This window comes from Saimiri boliviensis, chromosome 6, assembly GCF_048565385.1.
Source record: "Saimiri boliviensis isolate mSaiBol1 chromosome 6, mSaiBol1.pri, whole genome shotgun sequence".
NCBI classification, from domain to species: domain Eukaryota; kingdom Metazoa; phylum Chordata; class Mammalia; order Primates; family Cebidae; genus Saimiri; species Saimiri boliviensis.
In genome coordinates this window covers 70,494,575-70,514,304 of record NC_133454.1, presented here as the reverse complement: position 1 = coordinate 70,514,304, position 19,730 = coordinate 70,494,575, and the positions used below count along the sequence as shown (strand labels likewise).

The 19,730-nt window shown below is 48.5% G+C and overlaps 1 protein-coding gene across 9 annotated transcripts in view; it reads left to right on the top strand.

Annotated features, from left to right (window-relative positions):
• The window catches only part of SLCO2B1 (solute carrier organic anion transporter family member 2B1), a 109,752-nt gene that overhangs the window by 71,344 nt on the left and 18,678 nt on the right, over nucleotides 1-19,730 (top strand). For all 9 annotated transcript variants that reach the window (XM_074400918.1, XM_074400919.1, XM_003923473.4 and 6 more), the window contains exons 5-7: nucleotides 36-269; nucleotides 529-627; nucleotides 3,566-3,756. In XM_074400918.1, coding sequence (XP_074257019.1) covers nucleotides 36-269; nucleotides 529-627; nucleotides 3,566-3,756 — 524 coding nt within the window. The remainder of the gene's footprint in view (nucleotides 1-35; nucleotides 270-528; nucleotides 628-3,565; nucleotides 3,757-19,730) is intronic.

Sequence of the window (19,730 nt, the reverse complement as noted above, 5' to 3'; positions counted from 1 at the left end):
TAGCTGTCGTAATATTTGTCATTGTCATCTCTCAGAGAATACACCACAGGACTTCGAGGCTTCCCTGTGCCTGCCCACAGCCTCGGCCCCAGCCCCAGCTCCCACCAACGGCAACTGCTCGAGCTCCACGGAAGCCCAGCATCTGGGTTTGGTGGGGATCATGTTCGTGGCACAGACCCTGCTGGGTGTGGGCGGGGTGCCCATCCAGCCCTTCGGCATCTCCTACATCGATGACTTTGCCCACAACAGCAACTCGCCCCTCTACCTCGGTGAGGACTGGTCCCATCCCTTGGCCTCTGAGGGTCAGTCCAGGCTCAGCTAGGAGGAAGAGAGACCCAGGGTTGGGGCTGGAGATGGAGTCCCTGCCCCCTTCCCCATCTGGCCAGTAAAGGTCCAGGGAAGCCCCAGAGAGTTCCCCATGCCTGACCAGGGGAGACAGAGGGTTCTCGCCCATCAGAGACTGGGCAGGCACTGGTTTGTGGAGGGAAGCCAGGGCCCGAGGGTCCTAACCCCAGCTTTGTGTTGTAGGGATCCTGTTTGCAGTGACCATGATGGGGCCAGGCCTGGCCTTTGGGCTGGGCAGCCTCATGCTGCGCCTTTATGTGGACATTAACCGGATGCCGGAAGGTGAGTCTCAAGAGCACACGTTTGCTAGACACTAGCTAACTGCCACTCTCATGGGAGACACCGAGTCTAGGGACCTTGGTTCAAATCCTAGCAGCACCACGGACCTTGGGCAAGCCTCTTAGCCTCTCTGAACCTCAGCTTTCTCATCTGTGAGATAATCTCTGTCCTGTCTGTTCCCCAAAGCTGCAATCAGAGTCCAGTGAGATGGTGGAGAGAAACTATAAAGTGCCATCGGATAAGGAGCCGTGGTTGCCATCACTACTATTACTAGGAGTCTTGGCCCTGTTCCATACCCCACCTCTCCCAGGCCCTCAGCCCTCTGCTCATACATCCTGTGGGCAGGTGGAAGAGCGTACTCTCTTGACCTGTAGGGAGCCCCCATCTTTAGTGAGAAACAAGACTTGAGTTAAGCAGAGAGGACAGTGCACCCTGGAGAGAACTTTGGAGCAGGCCTTGGGGACTCTGTATTACCCTGGGCCTCTCTCAGGTGGGACATTTACTGTGACCTCTAAGAACCCTTCTAGTTCTGACCAGCTCAGAGTCTAGGAAACTGCCAGGGGCACCATCTGGTCTCTGGTCCAGGCAGTGGTCAGAGTGGGCCAAGGAGTGGAACTCACGCTTGGTCTGAAGGTGGCCGGGAGGGAGGGGTGTTGGGGTTTCTGAGGCTCTGGAGCCCTTGGAGAGCCAGAGGGTATGCCTGTTAGAGCATGTCACAGAGGCGTTCCAGCTCCCAGCTTGTCACACCAAGCAGCTCCAGATGTGCCTCCTGCCTCCTGCCATTCTCACCTGCAGACTTTCTGCCAATCCTGGGAGCCTCAGGTGGCATGTGTGTGGCTGAATGGACAGGCAGACGCTGCTTCTTGTTCTCCCGCCTCCAGCCAGAACAGGTCTGGTTGGCTCTGGACAGCAGCCACTAGGGACAGCCCTGCCCTTCCCGCTTTCCTTCTGGAAGGCTGGGTCCAGAGTGTGGGCTCTGGCTGCAACCCCATCCTCCCCTGAAAGAAAAGCCCTGGGAGTCAGGAGTTCCCTAGATTTCCCAGACACACCTCAGCTCCCTGCAAGGAGGTGTGTTTTCTGAAGCTGTTGACATTGTCCTGGCAGACAGGGCCTCTCCACAGGCAGATGTGACATTTCTGTGGACCAGCCTGCCACCTCGAAACTCCCTTCTCCATGGGGGATTTCACAGGGTGGGCAGATCATGCCAGCTGCAGGCACAGACTGATATGAGAAAAGCGGAGGAGTTGGAGAGGGGCAGGTGTGAGCTCTCACCAGCCTGACACGGAGGCAGGGGAGATAATAAGTAAGGAGACAATCAAGTCTAATCGGTGCAAAGCCAAACCCCTCCCTGGCTTCACAGGTACATTTGCTAAGTGCCAACTGTGTTCTCTGGTCCCCACCTGGGAGGAAGCAGCTCTGCATGTGGGATTGTCATATCAAGGAGCACTTGGTTTTTCTTGTTTTCGTTTTGAGACAGAGTCTCACTCTGCCCTTCACGCAGTGGCACAGTCCTAGCTCCCTGCAGCCTTGGATGCCTGGGCTCAAGCAATCTTCCCACCTCAGCCTCCTGAGTAGCTGAGACTACAGGTGTGCACCATCACGCCTGGCTAACTTTTTAATTTATTTGTAGAGACAGGGCCTCACTATGTTGCTCAGGGTGGTCTTGAACTCCTGACCTCAAATGATCCTTCCATCTCAGCCTCCCAAAGTACTGGGATTACAGGCTTGAGCCACTGCACCCAGCTCATTTGTATTTTTATGAAGCATTTTCGGATGCTGTGGAGATTGAAGGAGAATGTACGCAACTCAGCCTTGGGGTTAAGAAGTATGACGGGAGCTTTGTGTGTTCTAGCCAGGAGGTACATGTGGGATAATCTAGTCCTAATTAAACCTAGTTGGGGCTCAAAATCATCTAGGGAACTTGTTAAAGGTACAGATTCCTTGGTCACCTTCCCACCCCACTCTGTGGTCATTCTAAGTGGGTCTTTGGTAAGGCCAGGTATTTTTGACAAACATCCCTGGTGATATTAATCATCATGCAGGTCTGAGAAATACAACTGTAATCCTAACCAATCATTTAAGAATAATAATCACAATAGTAATGAGAAAGAGGAAGAGGAGGAGGAGGAGGAGCAGGAGGAGCAGGTACCCATATGGCACATACTCTTTTAAGTGCTTCACATCTATGAATTTATTTTTTTAAACTTTTATTTATTTACTTTTTAAGTTTCTTTTTTTTTTTTTAAGAGTCGGGGCCTCGCTATGTTGCCCAGGCTGGAGTACAATGGCTATTCACAGGCGCGATCCCACTACCGATCAGCACGGGAGTTTTGACCTGCTCCATTTTTGACCTGGGCCAGTTCACCCCTCCTTAGGCAACCTAATGGTCCCTCGCTTCTGGGAGGTCACCATATTGATGCCGAACTTAGTGCGGACACCCGATCGGCATAGCGCACTACAGCGCAGAACTCCTGGACTCAAGCAATCCTCCAGCCTCAGCCTCCTGAGTAGCTGGGACTATAGGCACACACCACTGCGCCTGGCCACATCTATGAATTTCTATAATGTTCACAACAACCCTATGATTTGGAAGCTACTAATATCTGTATTTCACAAAGGACAAAAACTGGGGCACCAAGAGGTTAAGTAGCTTGCCCAAGGTTATGCATTAGTAATGGAATTCAGACCCAGTAGTCCACCACCAGTGTCCATGGCCTTGACCACTGCACTACACTGCCTTAGTAGTTGAAGAAGCCAAGGCTCGGAAAGGATCAGTGACTTGCCCAGGGTCACACGGGACACACCTGGCAGAGATTGGAACTCAGGTCTCCTGACTCCTAGCCTGGGCCAGCTAATGTCTCAGAGGCCAGTCCCAGGATGGTGGCTTAGAAGTGGCAGCCCACCATCCTGACCCTAACTTCACTATGCTCTTCTCTTCCAGGTGGTATCAGCCTAACCATAAAGGACCCCCGATGGGTGGGTGCCTGGTGGCTGGGCTTCCTCATCGCTGCTGGCACAGTGGCCCTGGCTGCCATCCCCTACTTCTTCTTCCCCAAGGAAATGCCCAAGGAAAAGCACGAGCTTCAGTTCCGGCGAAAGGTCTTAGCAGTCACAGACTCACCTGCCAGAAAGGTAAGCCCCTTCCACGTCACCTGTCTGAGTGCAGGCTCCAGCCCCTCCCACTTATTCTCCTTTGTAACATTACACTTCATCCCCACTGCTCACCGTACTTCCTGCCCGGGCTCCATCGCATCTTTCCAACAGCCTTGCACAGTGGTATCACCTGCCCTCTCCACAGCTGAGGAGACCCAGAGTCAGTGTTGGAAAGTGACTTACCCAAGATCACGGAGCCAGCAGGGGCCGTGCTGGGATGAGAACCCGCACCTTTCTCAGCCCATGCCCGTCATGCTAACCATTACAATATGGCCTCTGTGCTTATCACTTAAAGTTTTTGTATTCTGAACCTTCCATAGGAATGTTAAGAATTGGGAGGGTGGGTGGGGTGGGAAAATCTGGGAAGATTTCCCTGAAGAGGAAGGATTTCAGCTGGACTTGGAAGGATGTGTGGAAGCACAGAAAGAGGAACAGAGATTCTAGGCACAGAAACACCCTGGCTGAAGGATTTGGCTGTAGAAATAAACCTGGCCCTTTCGGGGACGGTGAAGGGGACACACATGCACGGATGCAGGCCCCAGCCTAGATCTGAAGATCAGTCCGTGGCCTACACCCGTCCAGCAGGCACAATCTGGGGAGGACACAGAATCATCGACAAGTCACGGCTGGTCTGATGCTCCAGGGGTATCTAGAATCCCCCTTCTCCGCTCTTGGGGCAGGTGAGTCTCTCCTCAGAAGAGGACATGGAGGTCCAGCCAGTGGAGCGATTTGCCCAGGGTCACAAAACTGGTAGGAGAGGACAGGATCATGTGAGCCACTGGGCAGCACAGGCCATTCCAGGCCCGGGACCTCCAAGTTTTCCAGATATCCACAAAAACACGAGGCCTGAAAAACAACAAACTGGCTTTAAATTAAAAAGAAAATGACAACATAGAAACAAACTTTAAAAGTTTATTTATTTATTTATTTATTTATATTTTTATTTTTTGAGATGGAGTCTCTCACTCTATTGCTCAGGCTAGAGTACAACGGCCACTGTCTCGGTGCAAGTGATTCTACTGCCTCAGCCTCCCAAGAAGCTGGGATTACAGGCGTGAGCCACCAGGCCTGGCTAATTTTGTGTTTTTAGTAGAGACAGCATTTTACCATGTTGGCCAAGCTGGTCTCGAACCCCTGCCCTCAGGTGACCTGCCTTCCTTGGCTTCCCAAAGTGCTGGAATTATAGGTGTGAGCCACCGCGCGAGGCCTAAAAGTTTAACTACATGCAAGTAATGCCAGGTTCACTAAGTGTTCTTTAATACTCATATACATTTCATTACATTCTGAAAAATATGTGCATTAGGTTTCTTTTTTCTCAAGTATGGGAGGTGGCTGTTGAGAAATCACAGACAATCGTAAATTAAGTAACTTGTTGCTAAGTAATTCTAATTTCAAAGGGACGGTTTATAAAAATCCTGTTGCATATTTTTGCTGCAAGAGCATTTCTGTGGCAGGTTGATGCATTTGAATTTGTTTGGAGAGAGTGGGGAGGGGGAGAGAAATGAGACAGCTCTGACAGAGTTCTAGGCCAGGTGGACACCGTGCACTGGCAGTGAGGGGATAGGGGTGCATCTGGGAGCTATCCAGGCGGGAGACTGCACATAGCTGCCCTGCTATAAGATGTCCCCAAGACAGTGATAATTTGGGCTGATGCTGGGATTGGGTACAGCTGGGGCTCAGAGGCAGGGGGAGGCAGCTGCCAGGGGAATGAGCAGTTTCAGGGGAAGAAGACAGTTTGGAGCCACAGATGGGCCCTTCTGATTCTGCCTAGCTCAGGCCAAAGTTTGGTTAAGATGAAATTCCTAGAACTTAGAAGTGGGGGTGATGATCTTAGAGGAGAGAGAGAGAGGCTATATTGCTGGTTACATATAATCTCCAAATCGGGTCCTAAATTTGAACAGAGAAGAATGCTAGTTGAGCCATGAGTGGAATAGGTGACAAAAGCAAAGTTTAGGGGTGGGAGACTGTGCTGCGCTTTGTCACATGTCAGCCATGTGACCTTGAGCAGGAAGCCACTTCCCTATTCTGTGCTGCTATCTAAGATGCTGAGGTTAGGTTATCAGAGCAATACCCTGTGCACCTCAGATTCTGAGAATGCACGATTCCTTGAGTCAGAGCTGCTATGATTTAGAGACTCCAATTTTAAGAGCTGTGTCTCTATGATGCTTTGAAACCCTGGCTCCCCAGCTGTGAACCTGTCTGGCTGTCTGGATTCATTCTGTCAGCACATTGAGGATGGGGAGTGGGGAAGGAAGGGGGTGAGAGGTTCTTTAAAAAGAAACAAGGGCTGAGAACATGATGATCTGCTTCCAGCAGCTCTCAGGCAATAAATATTGATGTGGGAGGAATTGTTCCTCTGCCTCCCTGAGGCTGCCTTGGCCGGGTCTGCTTGCAGTAACGCTGGCTGGCCTGGCCCACAAGGGCCACTGATGGGGAATCTGAGAGTTTGGGATTTTAAAATTACATGGTTTAAAAATTCTGTGTTCCTAATAGAGCTTCTCAAATACTTACTTATATTATTCTGAAAGTCTATGCCTTGAATGGTCCATGACTCCCCAAATCCACATTTCTAAATGGCTGCAATTTTGGCTAAGAGTCTGTAAACCTGTGATGTCCACTGTCTCCCAGTCATTAACTTCCATGTACTTCTTTGGGAGAATGGTCAGGGATGAGGGACAAGAGTGTGAGGTGGTGATGGTCCTTGAAACCCAGGACTTCAGGCTGGTCTATTGGGATTCCCATTCCCCTTGGACTCTGTGTCTCCACGGCAGCCTCCGTGAGTTCTGAGGTGCTGCAGGCCTCCCAGCCCTCAGTGCCTCCTCCTTGTAGGCACTGCCTCTAGATCCCGCTGCATCTCACAGATGAAGGGATTGGTCCATAGAGGGTCAAAGACACGCCCAGAGGTTGGGCAGCATCACAGGCCCTTGCACCTGTTTGTACATGGCCAGGTCCTGGCCCCAGAGGGCCAAGGAAAGGCTGCCCCAGACCTGGTGCACATAGGACTTCCTTTAAATTGGGGCTTCGGCCGAGCACAGTGGCTCACGCCTGTAATCCCAGCACTCTGGGAGGCCGAGGCAGGTGGATCACCTAAGGTTGGGAGTTCGAGACCAACTTGCTAACATGGAGAAACCCTATCTCTACTAAAAATACAAAAATTAGCCAGGCATGGTGGCAGGTACCTGTAATCCCAGCTACCCAGGAGGCCGGGGCTTGAACCCGGGAATCAAAGGTTGCAGTGAGGTGAGACCGTGCCATTGTACGCCAGCCTGGGCAACAGAACAAGATTCCATTAAAAAAAAAAAAATCAGGGCTTGAGGCCCCACTTCACTGGGGCAATCTGCTTGAGTGGTTTTTCAGATTGAATCCCACAGAACACCAAGTGTACCACCATAGAAAGGAGGAGGAGGGGTGTCACTGAGCAGGGCTAAGGGCCTTCCACCCCTACACACACACACACACACACACTCTCTCTCTCTCCCTCTCTCTCTCTCTCTTCAGACAGAGTAGTTCTACTATTTTGTTTTTATAACTCTCTAAAGACTAAATCTAAAGAATAAGATTTCAATTAGGAAAAGGATTCTGTTCCTAAAAACCAGCTGAACTAGTCCAGTACCGCCATTGTCAGAGAGGAGACTGAAGCTGAAGGAGAGATGAAAGGTGCTGATCAGGCTCAAGAGGCACCATGCGAGCTTCCCTGGTGTCTGAGGCTTCCTGCAGCAGCGGGGACAGGGCTAGACCTATCAGGGGTTAGACACACGTCATGCTGGACCCCTGCTGACTTCAGTAGGGATGGTACCATGCTCGAGGGGCTGGAAAAGACCCGGAGTCAGCAAACAAGACATGGAGTTTATTGAGGGAACTTACGTACAGGGTGGTCCAGTGGTGGTGGGCTGGACAGAGAATCACTACCATTTGTAAAAATCATGCAAGTTATATGGCATTTTTACTTGGCACCCTCCACCTGGCAACTTTCACTTAACCTGAAACAAAAGGCCTGGATCCTCTATACAGCCTGTGTTCCATGGATGAGCCAGGGGTTCAGATGTTCTTCATAAATAAGGAATGAATCTCTGGGTTGGCCACTCCCAGATTTCTTAGCTCAGAACTCCAAACAAGGCTGGGAACAGTGGCTCACACCAGTAATCCCAGCAGTTTGGAAGGCTGAGGCAGGAAGCTAACTTGAAGTCAGGAGTTCGAGACCAGCCTGGCCAAATGGTGAAACCCTGTCTCTATTAAAAATATAAAAATCAGCTGGGCATGGTGATGGGCACTGTAATCCCAGCTACAGGGAGGCTGAGGCAGGAGAATCGCTTGAACCTGGGAGGTGGAGAGAGCTGAGATCACGCCACTGCACTACAGCCTGAATGACAGAGCAAGACTCGATCTCAAAAAAAAAAAAAAAAGAATGCCAAATGCAGGTTCTGTTTAGACCATAGGGTCATTCTCAGGATATGCTTAAGAAGCTAGTCCTGTCAGGTACGTCTGCCACGCAGTATGGTGGCCACACCATACCAGGCCGGCTCTGACACTTACTAATTCTGAAATCTGTAAGATGGGTATGACCGTAACATCTACATCTCGGGGCCTTTGTAGGAATGAAGTGAGGCAAAGTGGTGAGGTGGGCCGTTCAGTGCCAGAGCGCAGGTGCGGTAAACAGGAGTGCTGGTTCTTGGCATCTGTCTCCAAGCAGGCCCACACTTAAGGGGAAAAGTAATAGAAAAAGTGCCTTTTTTCTAACCTTCTTATATGCTTTTCCTTTTTACATGTTTTTTAAATTTCATTTTTCAATTGACAAGCAAAAATTGTATGTATTTATGGTGGAACATGGTGTTTTGATCTGTGTATGCGTTGGGGAGTGGATAAATCAAGCTGTTTAACACATGCCTTACTTCGCTTACTTATCTTTGTATGTGTGTGGTGAGAACACTTAAAACCTACTTCCTTGGCAATTTTCAAGTATGTAATGTATTGTTATTAACTATACTCATTATGATGTACAATAGATTGCCTGAACTTATTTCTCCTGTCTAACTGAAATTTTGTATCCTGTGACTAACAACTTGTCCAGCCTCTGGTAACTGCCCTTCTACTTTTTGCTTCTATGAGTTTGGCTTTTTTAGATTCCACGCCTAAGTGAGGTCATGCAGTATTTATTTTTCTGTGCCTGGCTTATTTCACTTAACATGGTGTCCTTAGGATCATGTTTTCACAATGACAGGATTTCCTTCTCTTTTAAGGCCAAATAGTATTCCATTGTTTATACATACTACGTTTTTTTTTTTAATTTTATTTATTTATTTATTTATTTTTTTTTTTGAGATAGCGTTTCGCTCTTGTTACCCAGGCTGGAGTGCAATGGCGTGATCTCGGCTCACCACAACTTCCACCTCCTGGGTTCAGGCAATTCTCCTGACTCAGCCTCCTGAGTAGCTGGGATTACAGGCACGCACCACCATGCCCAGCTAATTTTTTGTATTTTTTTTTTTTTTTTTTGAGATAGAGTGTCGCTCTTGTTACCCAGGCTGGAGTGCAATGGCACGATCTCAGCTCACCGCAACCTCCGCCTCCTGGGTTCAGGCAATTCTCCTGCCTCAGCCTCCTGAGTAGCTAGGACTACAGGCACGCGCCACCATGCCCAGCTAATTTTTCGTATTTTTAGTAGAGACGGGGTTTCACCACGTTGACCAGGATGGTCTCGATCTCTCGACCTTGTGATCTACCTGCCTCGGCCTCCCAAAGTGCTGGGATTACAAGCTTGAGCCACCGCGCCCGGCCTTTTTTGTATTTTTAGTAGAGACGAGGTTTCACCATGTTGACCAGGATTGTCTTGATCTCTTGACCTTGTGATCCACCAGCTTTGGCCTCCCAAAGTACTGGGATTATAGGCATGAGCCACCGCGCCAGGCTAATGTATTTCTAAAGAAGGGGTTTCACCATATTGGTCAGGCTGGTCTCGAACTTCTAACTTTAGGTAATCCACCCACCTCAGCCTCCCAAAGTGCTGAGATTACAGGTGTGAGCCAATGCGCCTGGCTAAAATGTTTTAATTTTTAATTTTTATGGGTTCATAGTAGGTGTATATGTTTATGGGGTACAAGAGATTTTTTTTCTTTTGAAATGGAGTCTCTCTCTCTCTCTGTTGCCCAGGCTGGAGTACAGTGGTGCAATCTCAGCTCACTGCAACCTCCACCTCCAGGGTTCAAGGAATTCTCCTGCCTCAGCCTCCTGGGTAGCTGGGATTATAGGCGCTCGCCACCATACTTGGCTAATTTTTGGATCTTTAGTAGAGATGGAGTTTTACCATGTTGGCCAAGCTGGTCCCCAACTTCTGACGTCAAGTAATCTGCCTGCCTTAGCCTTCCAAAGTGCTGGGATTACAGGTATGAGCCACTGTGCCCAGCCTACATGAGATATTTTGAGCTGGCATACAATGGATAATAATTATATCAGGGTAAATAGGGTATCCAACACCTCAAGAAATAACAAAGAATTTATCATTTTTTATTTTTTAAATTTATTTTTCTGTGTATAACCAACCAATCAATAGAATGTATCATTTCTTTGTGTTACAAATGTTCCAATTATACCCTCTTAGTTTTTTGTTTTGGGTTTTTTTCCTTCTTTTAAGACAGATTCTCACTCTGCCACCCAGGCTGGAGTGCAGTGGCACAATCTCTGCCCACTGCAACCTCCGCCTCCTGAGTTCAATTCTCATGCCTCAGCCTCCCAAAGTGCTGGGATTATAGGCATCAGCTACCATGCCTGGCTCTGGTTCCTCTCTTAGTTATTTTTATTTATTTATTTATTTTTTGAGATGGAGTCTCGCTCTGTCACCCAGGCTGGAGGGCAGTGGCGCAATCTCGGCTCACTGCAATCTCCATCTCTCAGACTCAAGCAGTTCTCCCATCTCAGCCGCCTGAGTAGCTGTGATTATAGGCATTCACTACCACGCCTGGCTAATTTTTGTATTTTTAGTAGAGATGGGGTTTTGCCATGTTGGCCAGGCTGGCCTCAAACTCCTGACCTCAGAGGATCCACCCACCGCAGCCTCCCAAAGTGTCTTAGTTATTTTTAAATGTATAATAAATTCAGCTGTCTCTCTCTTTAATATACTGATTTCATTTCCTTTGGATATACACCCAGTAGTGGATGGTTAGATCACAAGATTCTATTTTTAACTTTCTGAGGAGCCTCCATACTGTTTTCCATGATGGCTGTGCTAATTTACACACCCCCACCAACAGTGTGCAAGCAAGCCCTCTTCTCCACAGCCTCACCAGCACTTACTGGTCATTTTTCTTATAATAGCCATTCTATTATAACAGATCTTATCTATACACATTCAGGTGTGAGATGATACCCCACTGTGTTTCCATACGCGTTTCTGTATCCTACTTGCACTATAGCCTATAAAAGGTTTGAGACAGCTCACACCATACACAGGTACAGTACTTTCAGAACAGTAGGAATTAGGCTAACAGTTATTACTTACTTTGCACCATGCAATGTTCTAAGAACTTTGTATGGATTATCTCATTTAGTCCCTATAACCCACCTGTGAAGTAGGTATAGTTATTACCCCCATTTTGTACTGGAGGGACTTGGGTAACAGAGATTAAGTAACCTGCTCACATGGCTAGTAAATGGTGAAACCAATCAATCCAGGCTAAGGAGCAGGAACAACATAAATGAGAGAAAAACATTTTCAGAATGAAAGAGAAAAACATAAATGCATGGATCCATACAGATTAATTCCGTTGATACAGTTGAGCCATTTATTTGGTTCTGAGGTTTCTGGTAGCTAAAGGGAAAAAAAACATGGCCAATGGCATGGATCTCATTAAAAGAAGGCCAGGGCCTGGGCGTGGTGGTTCATGCCTGTAATCCCAGCACTTTGGGAGGCTGAGGCAGGTGGATCACCTAAGACTAGGAGTTCAAGACCAGCCTGGCCAACATGGTGAAACCCTGTCTCTACTAAAAATACAAAAAAAAAAAAAAAATAGCCGGGCATGGTGGGCACCTGTAATACCAGCTACTTGGGAGGCTGAGGCAGGAGACTTGCTTGAACCTGGGAGGTGGAGGTTGCAGGAGGTCTAGATCATGTCATTGCACCACTCCAGCCTGGGTAACAGAGCAAGACTCTGCCTCAAAAAGAAAAGAAAAGAAAAGAAAAGAAAAAGACAAAAGAAAGCTAGGAGTGTGTCTCATTCTTCGTGCAAACCCAGCTCTTGCTGAAAAACACTCGCTTTCATGGGGTGGGAGGAAGTTCAGCAGATCTCCCATCCCCATGACTGCTTCCCTTAGTGATATGTGAAGGGACCCGAGGCTGGCCGAGGGTTCCCTATTACCCCGGAGTCCACATGGGCCCTGTGGGTCAGGGAACGTAGCACCTGGACAAAGTTCTCTCTTGATAGGAAATCAGCTCTCACCAAGGATAGTGCCTGGATCACTGGAGGCCCAGCAGACAGGAGGGCCTTCCATGGGCTGAGCCATACACAGCACATGGTGTCCCGCAGGCTTGCAGCAATCAGCAAAGAGCCTGCAGAGGGGAAGTTCCAGCAGCCCTCTCCACCCAGGGCTGCTGACCCAGGCAAACACAGCCCAGATGGGTCACACTCGTCTCTGTGCTGAGCAGAGGCGCAATGTTTCCTGTTTCTGAGCCCACTATTACTCATCCGTCCTCAAGACAGATGAGGGGCAACTGCAGAAATCTGTGGCGAAAACAGGGTCAGGAGCTAAGCATAGTTAGGGCTCCCAGTAGCCACAGAATATAGCTGAAATCGCTTAGCCCGGCTTTCCAAACCACCAAAGTCTGGCTCCAGCCCCTCTTTTGGTCCCAGCCCCTGCTCCAGCCAAGCACTGCTGTGGTCAGGTTGGTGCCCCAACTGTGTCCTGCTTATGACAGTCTCCTTCTACCACCATGCCTCCACTTCAAATCTGCTCTCCCTTTCTCTCTACCCAAACCCAAAGTTCGCTTCTCCCTGGATGCCGCCCGTGACCACCCGGCCCCTGAAGGTCTGTCCCTCCCCTCCTGTTCCAAACTCCGTGCTCTTTCACAGCAGGAAACAGGACTGAGACAGGGAGACTAGAGAACCTGGCTTAGCCGGGCGTGGTGGCGTGAGCTTGTCGTCTCAGCTACTCGGGGGGCTGAGGCAGGAGAATTGCCTGAACCTGGGAGGCGGAGGTCGCGGTGAGCTGCGATCGCACCACTACACTCCAGCCTGGGGGACACAACAAGGCTCTGTCTCCAAAAAAAAAAAAAAAAAAAGTGCAGTGTAGGCTAAATAGGAATGTACACATGGGAGCAGATGGCATTGTGGTTGCTTTTACTCTTTATGAGAACAAGGAACCCCGGCAAGGAACTCAGAAGATTCTGCTTACCCTGTCCCTTTGTGATAAGAAATGCTGGGAAGTGATCTGTCTGCTCCTGGCCTCTCCTCCCGCTCTCTGGGGCAGCGCTCACTCCACCACTCTCTCTCCGCTGTCCAGGACTCTCAGACCACTCTCGCAGCGCTCACACAGGACTCAGGAACAAGGACATTCACTAATTCTCTTTAAGGCAGCATGTTCAAAAGAAATGTTATATGAACCACATATGCAATTCTAATTTTTTTGCCCACATGCCAAAGCACAAGAAATTAATTTTAATACTACATTTTATTTCATCCATCTTATCTAAAATACTCTCATTTTAACTTATAATAAATATTAAACATTAATGAGGAAATATTTTCCTTTTGGCCATACTAAGTCTACAAAATGCAATGTGCATTTTATGCCTACAGCACATCGCAGTTTGAACTGGCCATATTTCAATTGCTTAGAGGCATATGTGGCAGGTAGCTGCTGTATGAGACAGTGCAGCTCTAAGGTATAAATGAATAATCCAGGCAAGCTGCCTTACCCAAAAAAATAAGACATGGTAGGATTTCAGGTTCCTTCACATCACACCACAAAGATGCCTCCAAATTCCTCTAGTCCTGCGTCAGGGCTGTCTGACTCAGGGGACTTAGTGGCTAAAGCATGAGCTGTTGTGGTTTGGAGCAAGGTGTTGCTCTGTCACCTAGGCGAGAGTGTGGTGGTGCCGTCATAGCTTATTGTAGCCTTGGACCCCGGGGCTCAAGCGGTGCTTCCACCTCAGCCTCTTGAGTAGCTGGGACCACAGGTGCATGCCACCATGCCCAGCTAATTTTTAAATTTTTGTAGAAATGGGGTCTTACTATGTTGCCTGGGCCAGTCTCAAGCTCCTGGTCTCAAGCAATCCTCCTGCCTTGGCCTCCCAAAGCACTGGGATTACAGGGGCGAGCCCAGTCAAAGCATGAGTTTTCTACTCAGGCAAGCTTGAACTCGGATCTGAGTTCTGCCACTCTCTAGTTGGGTGGTTGGGTGAGGCTGAACGAGTTGCCTACCTTCAGAATTTGTTTGCTCACATGTGAAGGAGTGTAGGGCTTCCTGGCTGGTCCCAGTGAAGGTGGAGCAGGCTCATGTATGTGTAGCTACTGGCTTGTATACCAGTGGCCCGGCAGGTCCTGGAATCGCAGATCCGCTAACCCTGGTGTGCTCTGTGAACGCTTTGCCTGTCTTGGAACCATCAGCCATTCAAGAGCTTCCTTGAGGCTTGATGGCATCTCCCCTTGCTTTCATTTTTTCCCCCAAAAGCCTGGCATTGGCTACACCCACCACTGGTTAGAACCATCTCTTGCACTCCTCTTTCAATAGCTATTTACTAGATAACCACAATTTCACCCCAGGCCCTTGCTAGGCATGAGGGTTCCAACAGAAAATAAGATAAACATGAATCCTGCTCTTGCAGAGCTCCTGGTCCACCAGGGGAGAAAGGTGTTGAATGAGGTTGGCCTCAGACCTAAGCATGTATAAAATAGACATTATTTTCTTTAAAAATCAACTTAATTTCTACTCTGAATGCCCATCCTGCCAGATCATCAGGAAATTCAATCGCAGCCTTTCTTAGAGTTCTCTGACCAAGGTGAAGCAAAGGTCCTGTGGTCTTACACAGTGCCCAAGCACCAGGGAGCCCCCTACCGCTACCCCAGCAGACATCAGCACCAGCCCCCTGTGGTCATGGTGATGCCCACTTGCCATCCTGGCCCATGCGGTTTGGAGCAGAGTCTTGGTGAGGCTGGGAACACGGGAGCCCAGCCTCCCTAGATCAACCTGCATTTTGCCCCTTGGAGGTGAATTATTTCTGTGAGCCCTATCTCAGAGGGTACATGGCTCCCCACTGCTCATGGAACCCACAGACTGCTCTATCTCTGCCCTATCCTCTTTATTTTAGGGAAGATGGTATTTTTTTTAATTGCATTTTAGGTTTTGGGGTACATGTGAAGAATATGCAAGATTGTTGCATAGGTACACACAGATATAAACAGACACTTTACAAAAGAAGACATACAGGAGGCCAACAAACACATGAAAAAATGCTCATCATCACTGGTCATTAGAGAAATGCAAATCAAAACCACATTGAGATACCATCTCACACCAGTTAGAATGGCGATCATTAAAAAATCTGGAGACAACAGATGCTGGAGAGGATGTGGAGAAATAGGAACATTTTTACACTGTTGGTGGGGGTGTAAATTAGTTCAACCATTGTGGAAGACAGTGTGGCGATTCCTCAATGACCTAAAAATAGAAATCCCATTTGACCCAGCAATCCCATTACTGGGTATATATCCAAAGGATTATAAATCATTCTACTATAAGGACACATGCACACGAATGTTCATTGCAGCACTGTTTACAAGAGCAAAGACCTGGAACCCACCCAAATGCCCATCGATGATAGACTGGAAGATGGTATTCTTTTTCCCTCATCCTCAGAGCCTCCCTCTCTCCTCGCACCCACCACAACGCTCAGCAGACTCTTCTAAAGGGACTCAAGCTCTGGAAACAAAGGACAGGAAGGGAAATCTGGAAACCCATTACTGCTTTCTGCCCTGCCATGAACATTCCCGGAGGACAGGAAACCCAGAGCCTGCTCCCTGCTGGAATGAAAGAAGAGAGAAGAAAGGGACAAAAGCCCTAGGGAACAAACACATGAATTCATAGTTGAATGAATTGTCCTGCTGGGACAGGCGAGCCTTGAGCCAGCCAGCCTCAGGAAGCCAGGTGGGGGAGGCATGGAACAGGGGACCTCCCCAAAGTGGTGGTTGGCATGAAGGTTCTGAAATGCGGGGAAATCCAGTATTTGCCTCTTGATGATCTCACAGAAAAAACAAGATGGGAGAAGAAAGAGAAAGCGTCAGACCCCAACCAGAGGGTGAGTCCTGTAGGAACCTCACAGTCAACATGGGAATGGGAGGCAGAACCAGGAAGCCCAGAGGAGCACTCAACCCCATAGGCCTTCCCTATGGCCCATGGCATCCTGGCCCTGGACTTGGCCTGCGCACTCCTAGTTACAGGGAGCTCGCTGCCTCCCAGGGCAGCCTCTTCCAAGCTGCTGTCCACACTGGGTGTAAGTCTTCTGTTTCAGGATCTCACTCTATCACCCAGGCTGGAGTGCAGTGGCACAATCTCAGTTCACTGCAACTATTACCAGAAAGGGGTCCGGAACCGGACCCCAGGAGAGGGTTCTTGACCTTCACTGAAAAAGAATTCAGGGCGAGTCCATATAGTGAAGTGAGAGCAAGTTTATTAAGGAAGTAAAGGAATAAAGGATGGCTATTCCGTAGGCAGAGCAGGGTGTTTCCGAAAGCAAGAGGAGGAATGTGTCCACCCTAGGTACAATATGTGTTTATATATAGGATAAAAAAAAAGATCGTGGGTGTTGAAAAATGCATGCTTTGAATGAGGAGACCTTCCAAACAGGCTTTGTGTGCGTAACATGGCTGTTTATTCACCTGGATGCAGGTTTGGGTAGTTTTTTGGGGGATGGGGGTGGTGCAGAATAAGTTCAGTTACGGGTGGTGGGGGTTAGGGGGCAAGGAGTATACACGACCACAAGTTCAGTTACAATGGCAGGGTTGGGTGAGAGGTGTTTACCATAAGAACAGTTAAGATGGCAGGGTTGGGTGAGGGGCTTGCCGGGGAAGCAATCAGGGACAATGGCAAACGCAGGCAGAGGGTGGGAGACATCAGCCGGGACAAGCAGGACTTCAGACTTTCAGGCTCCAGGCTTGCACATGGAGACCTGACAATGGGAAGATGTGCTCTGCCACAAGGGTTTGTGATAAAGGATTTTCTTAATTACTATATTGTGCAAGAACCAATATTGTTATACGTAAATTTTCAGTGCTGCAAAAGAAGTAGCACTTGAATATAAATTTCCTCAGCAAGGCAATTTACTTCTATAGAAGGGTGCGGCTCACAGATGGAACGATGGCGAGCGTACACCTGGACAAGGGAGGGCTAGCCCCTACTGCTGTGTTGTTCCCCTATTGACTAGGGTTAGACCACGCAGTCTAAGCTAATTCCGATTGGCTATTTTAAAGAGAGCAGGGGTACAAGCCGGAAATTCAGGGTGGGTAGTTTGGAGGGAAGGACAGTTACAGGATAGGTCAGAGCAAGACCAGAGGTGACTCAGGTCAAAGCAGGTGACCAGGACAGGTGACTGGAGCGGGAGACTGGATGAGTCAGGACAGAGTAGGGGACTGGAGAAATAGCTGTGAACCGATTAGAAATGGTGGAAAAGGTTGTTTACTGAAACTGCAAGGATATTAAACCTTAACATAGAGAATTAAAGAATAAGAGAGCTGAACATACTGACATACTGATTCTTTGAGGAGAAACTTGGAGTTCACTATATCTAACAATATTATTACCTTTCAAGCAACTTTAGGAATGCTTCTGTTCTCAAGACATTGAGATATCAGGACACTGCTAAGCCTGGATCTGGTTAGTAAACATTATCGATCTGTTCCTTTAACCATAAACATCCAGAGGCTAGGAATGCCTCACTTTCTGGGAATGCAGCCCAGTAAGTCCCAGCCTCATTTTCCTAGCCCTTGGTCAAGATGAAATTGCTATGATTCTAATGCCTATGACACAATCTCCATCTCCCTGGCTCAAGTGATCCTCCTTCCTCAGCCTCCTGAGTAGCTGGGACTACAGGCGTGTGCCACCACGCCCGGCTGATTTTTTTTTTTTTTAAGACAGAGTCTTACTCTGTTGCCTAGGCTGGAGTGCAGTGGCACAATCTTGGCTTACTGCAACCTCTGTCTCCCAGGTTCAAGCCATCCTCCTGCCTCAGCCCTGCTAGGAGCTAGGATTACAGGCATGTGCCACCATGTCAGGATATATACTTTTTTTTAGAGGGAGTCTTGCTCTGTCGCCCAGGCTGGATGCAGTGGCAAAATCACGGCTCACTCCTCCGCCTCTTGAGTTCAAGTGATTCTCATGCCTCAGCCTCCCGAGTAGCTGGGATCACAGATGCCTGCCACCATGCCTGGCTAAGTTTTGTATTTTTAGTAGAGACAAGGTTTCATCATGTTGGCCAGGCTAGTCTAAAACTCCTGACCTCAGGTGATCTGCCCGCCTCAGTGTCCCAAAGTGCTGGGATTACAGGCATGAGCCACGGTACCTGGTCGATTTTTTTTTTTTTTGAGATGGAGTTTTGCTCTTTTTTGCCCAGGCTGTAATGCAATGGCATGATCTCAGCTCACCGCAACCTCCGCCTCCCAGGTTCAAGCAATTCTCTGCCTCAGCCTCCTGAGTAGCTGGGATTACAGGCACGCACCACCGCACCCAGCTATTTTTTTTATTTTTAGTAGAGATGGAGTTTCTCCATGTTGGTCAGGCTGGTCTCGAACTCCCGACCTCAGGTGATCCACCCCCCTCAGCTTCCCAAAGTCCTGGGATTACAGGCGTGAGCCACCATGCACAGCTTTTTTCTTTTTTAATTTTTAGTAGAGACGAGGTTTTGCCATATTGCCCAGGTTGGTCTTGAACTCCTGGGCTCAAACGATCTACCCACCTCAGGCTCCCAAAGTGCTGGGACTACAGGCATGAACCATCGCACCCAGCTTGGGCATAAGTCTTCTTCGAGGGGATTTTTTTCTTCTAATTCTGGCCTCAGCCTACATAAAAAAATGTAACTAAATTAGACTCCACTTGCTCACTTGTATTCAAATGACCCTGTGCCCATAGCAACTTCTCCAAGATTTAGTTTCCTCATCTGAAAAATGTGCGCAGTAATAGTACCTGCCTCACACAGTTTTGTGTTAGAGAAATGTAGGTAGGACACTCTGGGCACTTGGCCTTGGTTGCCCGCTTCCTTCTGGGTGTACTGGTGAAGTGCTCAGTCCTGGGAGCCAAGCTGTCTGGGTTCCAATCCGAGCTGCACCACTGTGTGGCTTGAAACAAGTTATTTTCTCCCTGTCTCCGTTTTATCATCTGACAGAAGGGGATTATTGTGGTGTCTACTCCATTTTTAAAAAATGATTTTTGACTCTTATTTCCTTCTCCAAGTTGTTGGTATAGACATATCTGCTTCAGGAGGTTGTGAGGTTTCAGTAAGTTATACATTAGTCATTAGAAGAGTGCCCAGCATATAGTAAGTCCTTAGTAGGCATTACCATTGTTTATCATTATTTCCTTTCTCCTTTCTGACAATCAGAAGATAGTGATTGTGCCCCCTCCCCCAACATGCACAATATTCTCTTCTTTCCTTTTTCAAGAGTTGCACATAGGCTGTCTCCACCCAGGTGGAGGAATACACTCCAGGGTGTCCATGGGCATCTTCACAGCTTGGCCCCAAAGCTGATCCTGTCCTCTGGGTGTGGCCTGATTCATCCAAGAGGAGCAGTGACAGTGGGAGTGAAGATTGATTGGACTGGTGTGTTGGTGTTTTGAGTAACGTTGGTGGTGATGATGGCAATGGCAATGGAGATGAGGTTGGTGATATCGATCCTGGTGAAGACAGTGGTAGTGGTGATGATGTTAGAGGCAGTGATAATGATGGTGGTGGTTCTGATTGTCATCATGGTGGTGGT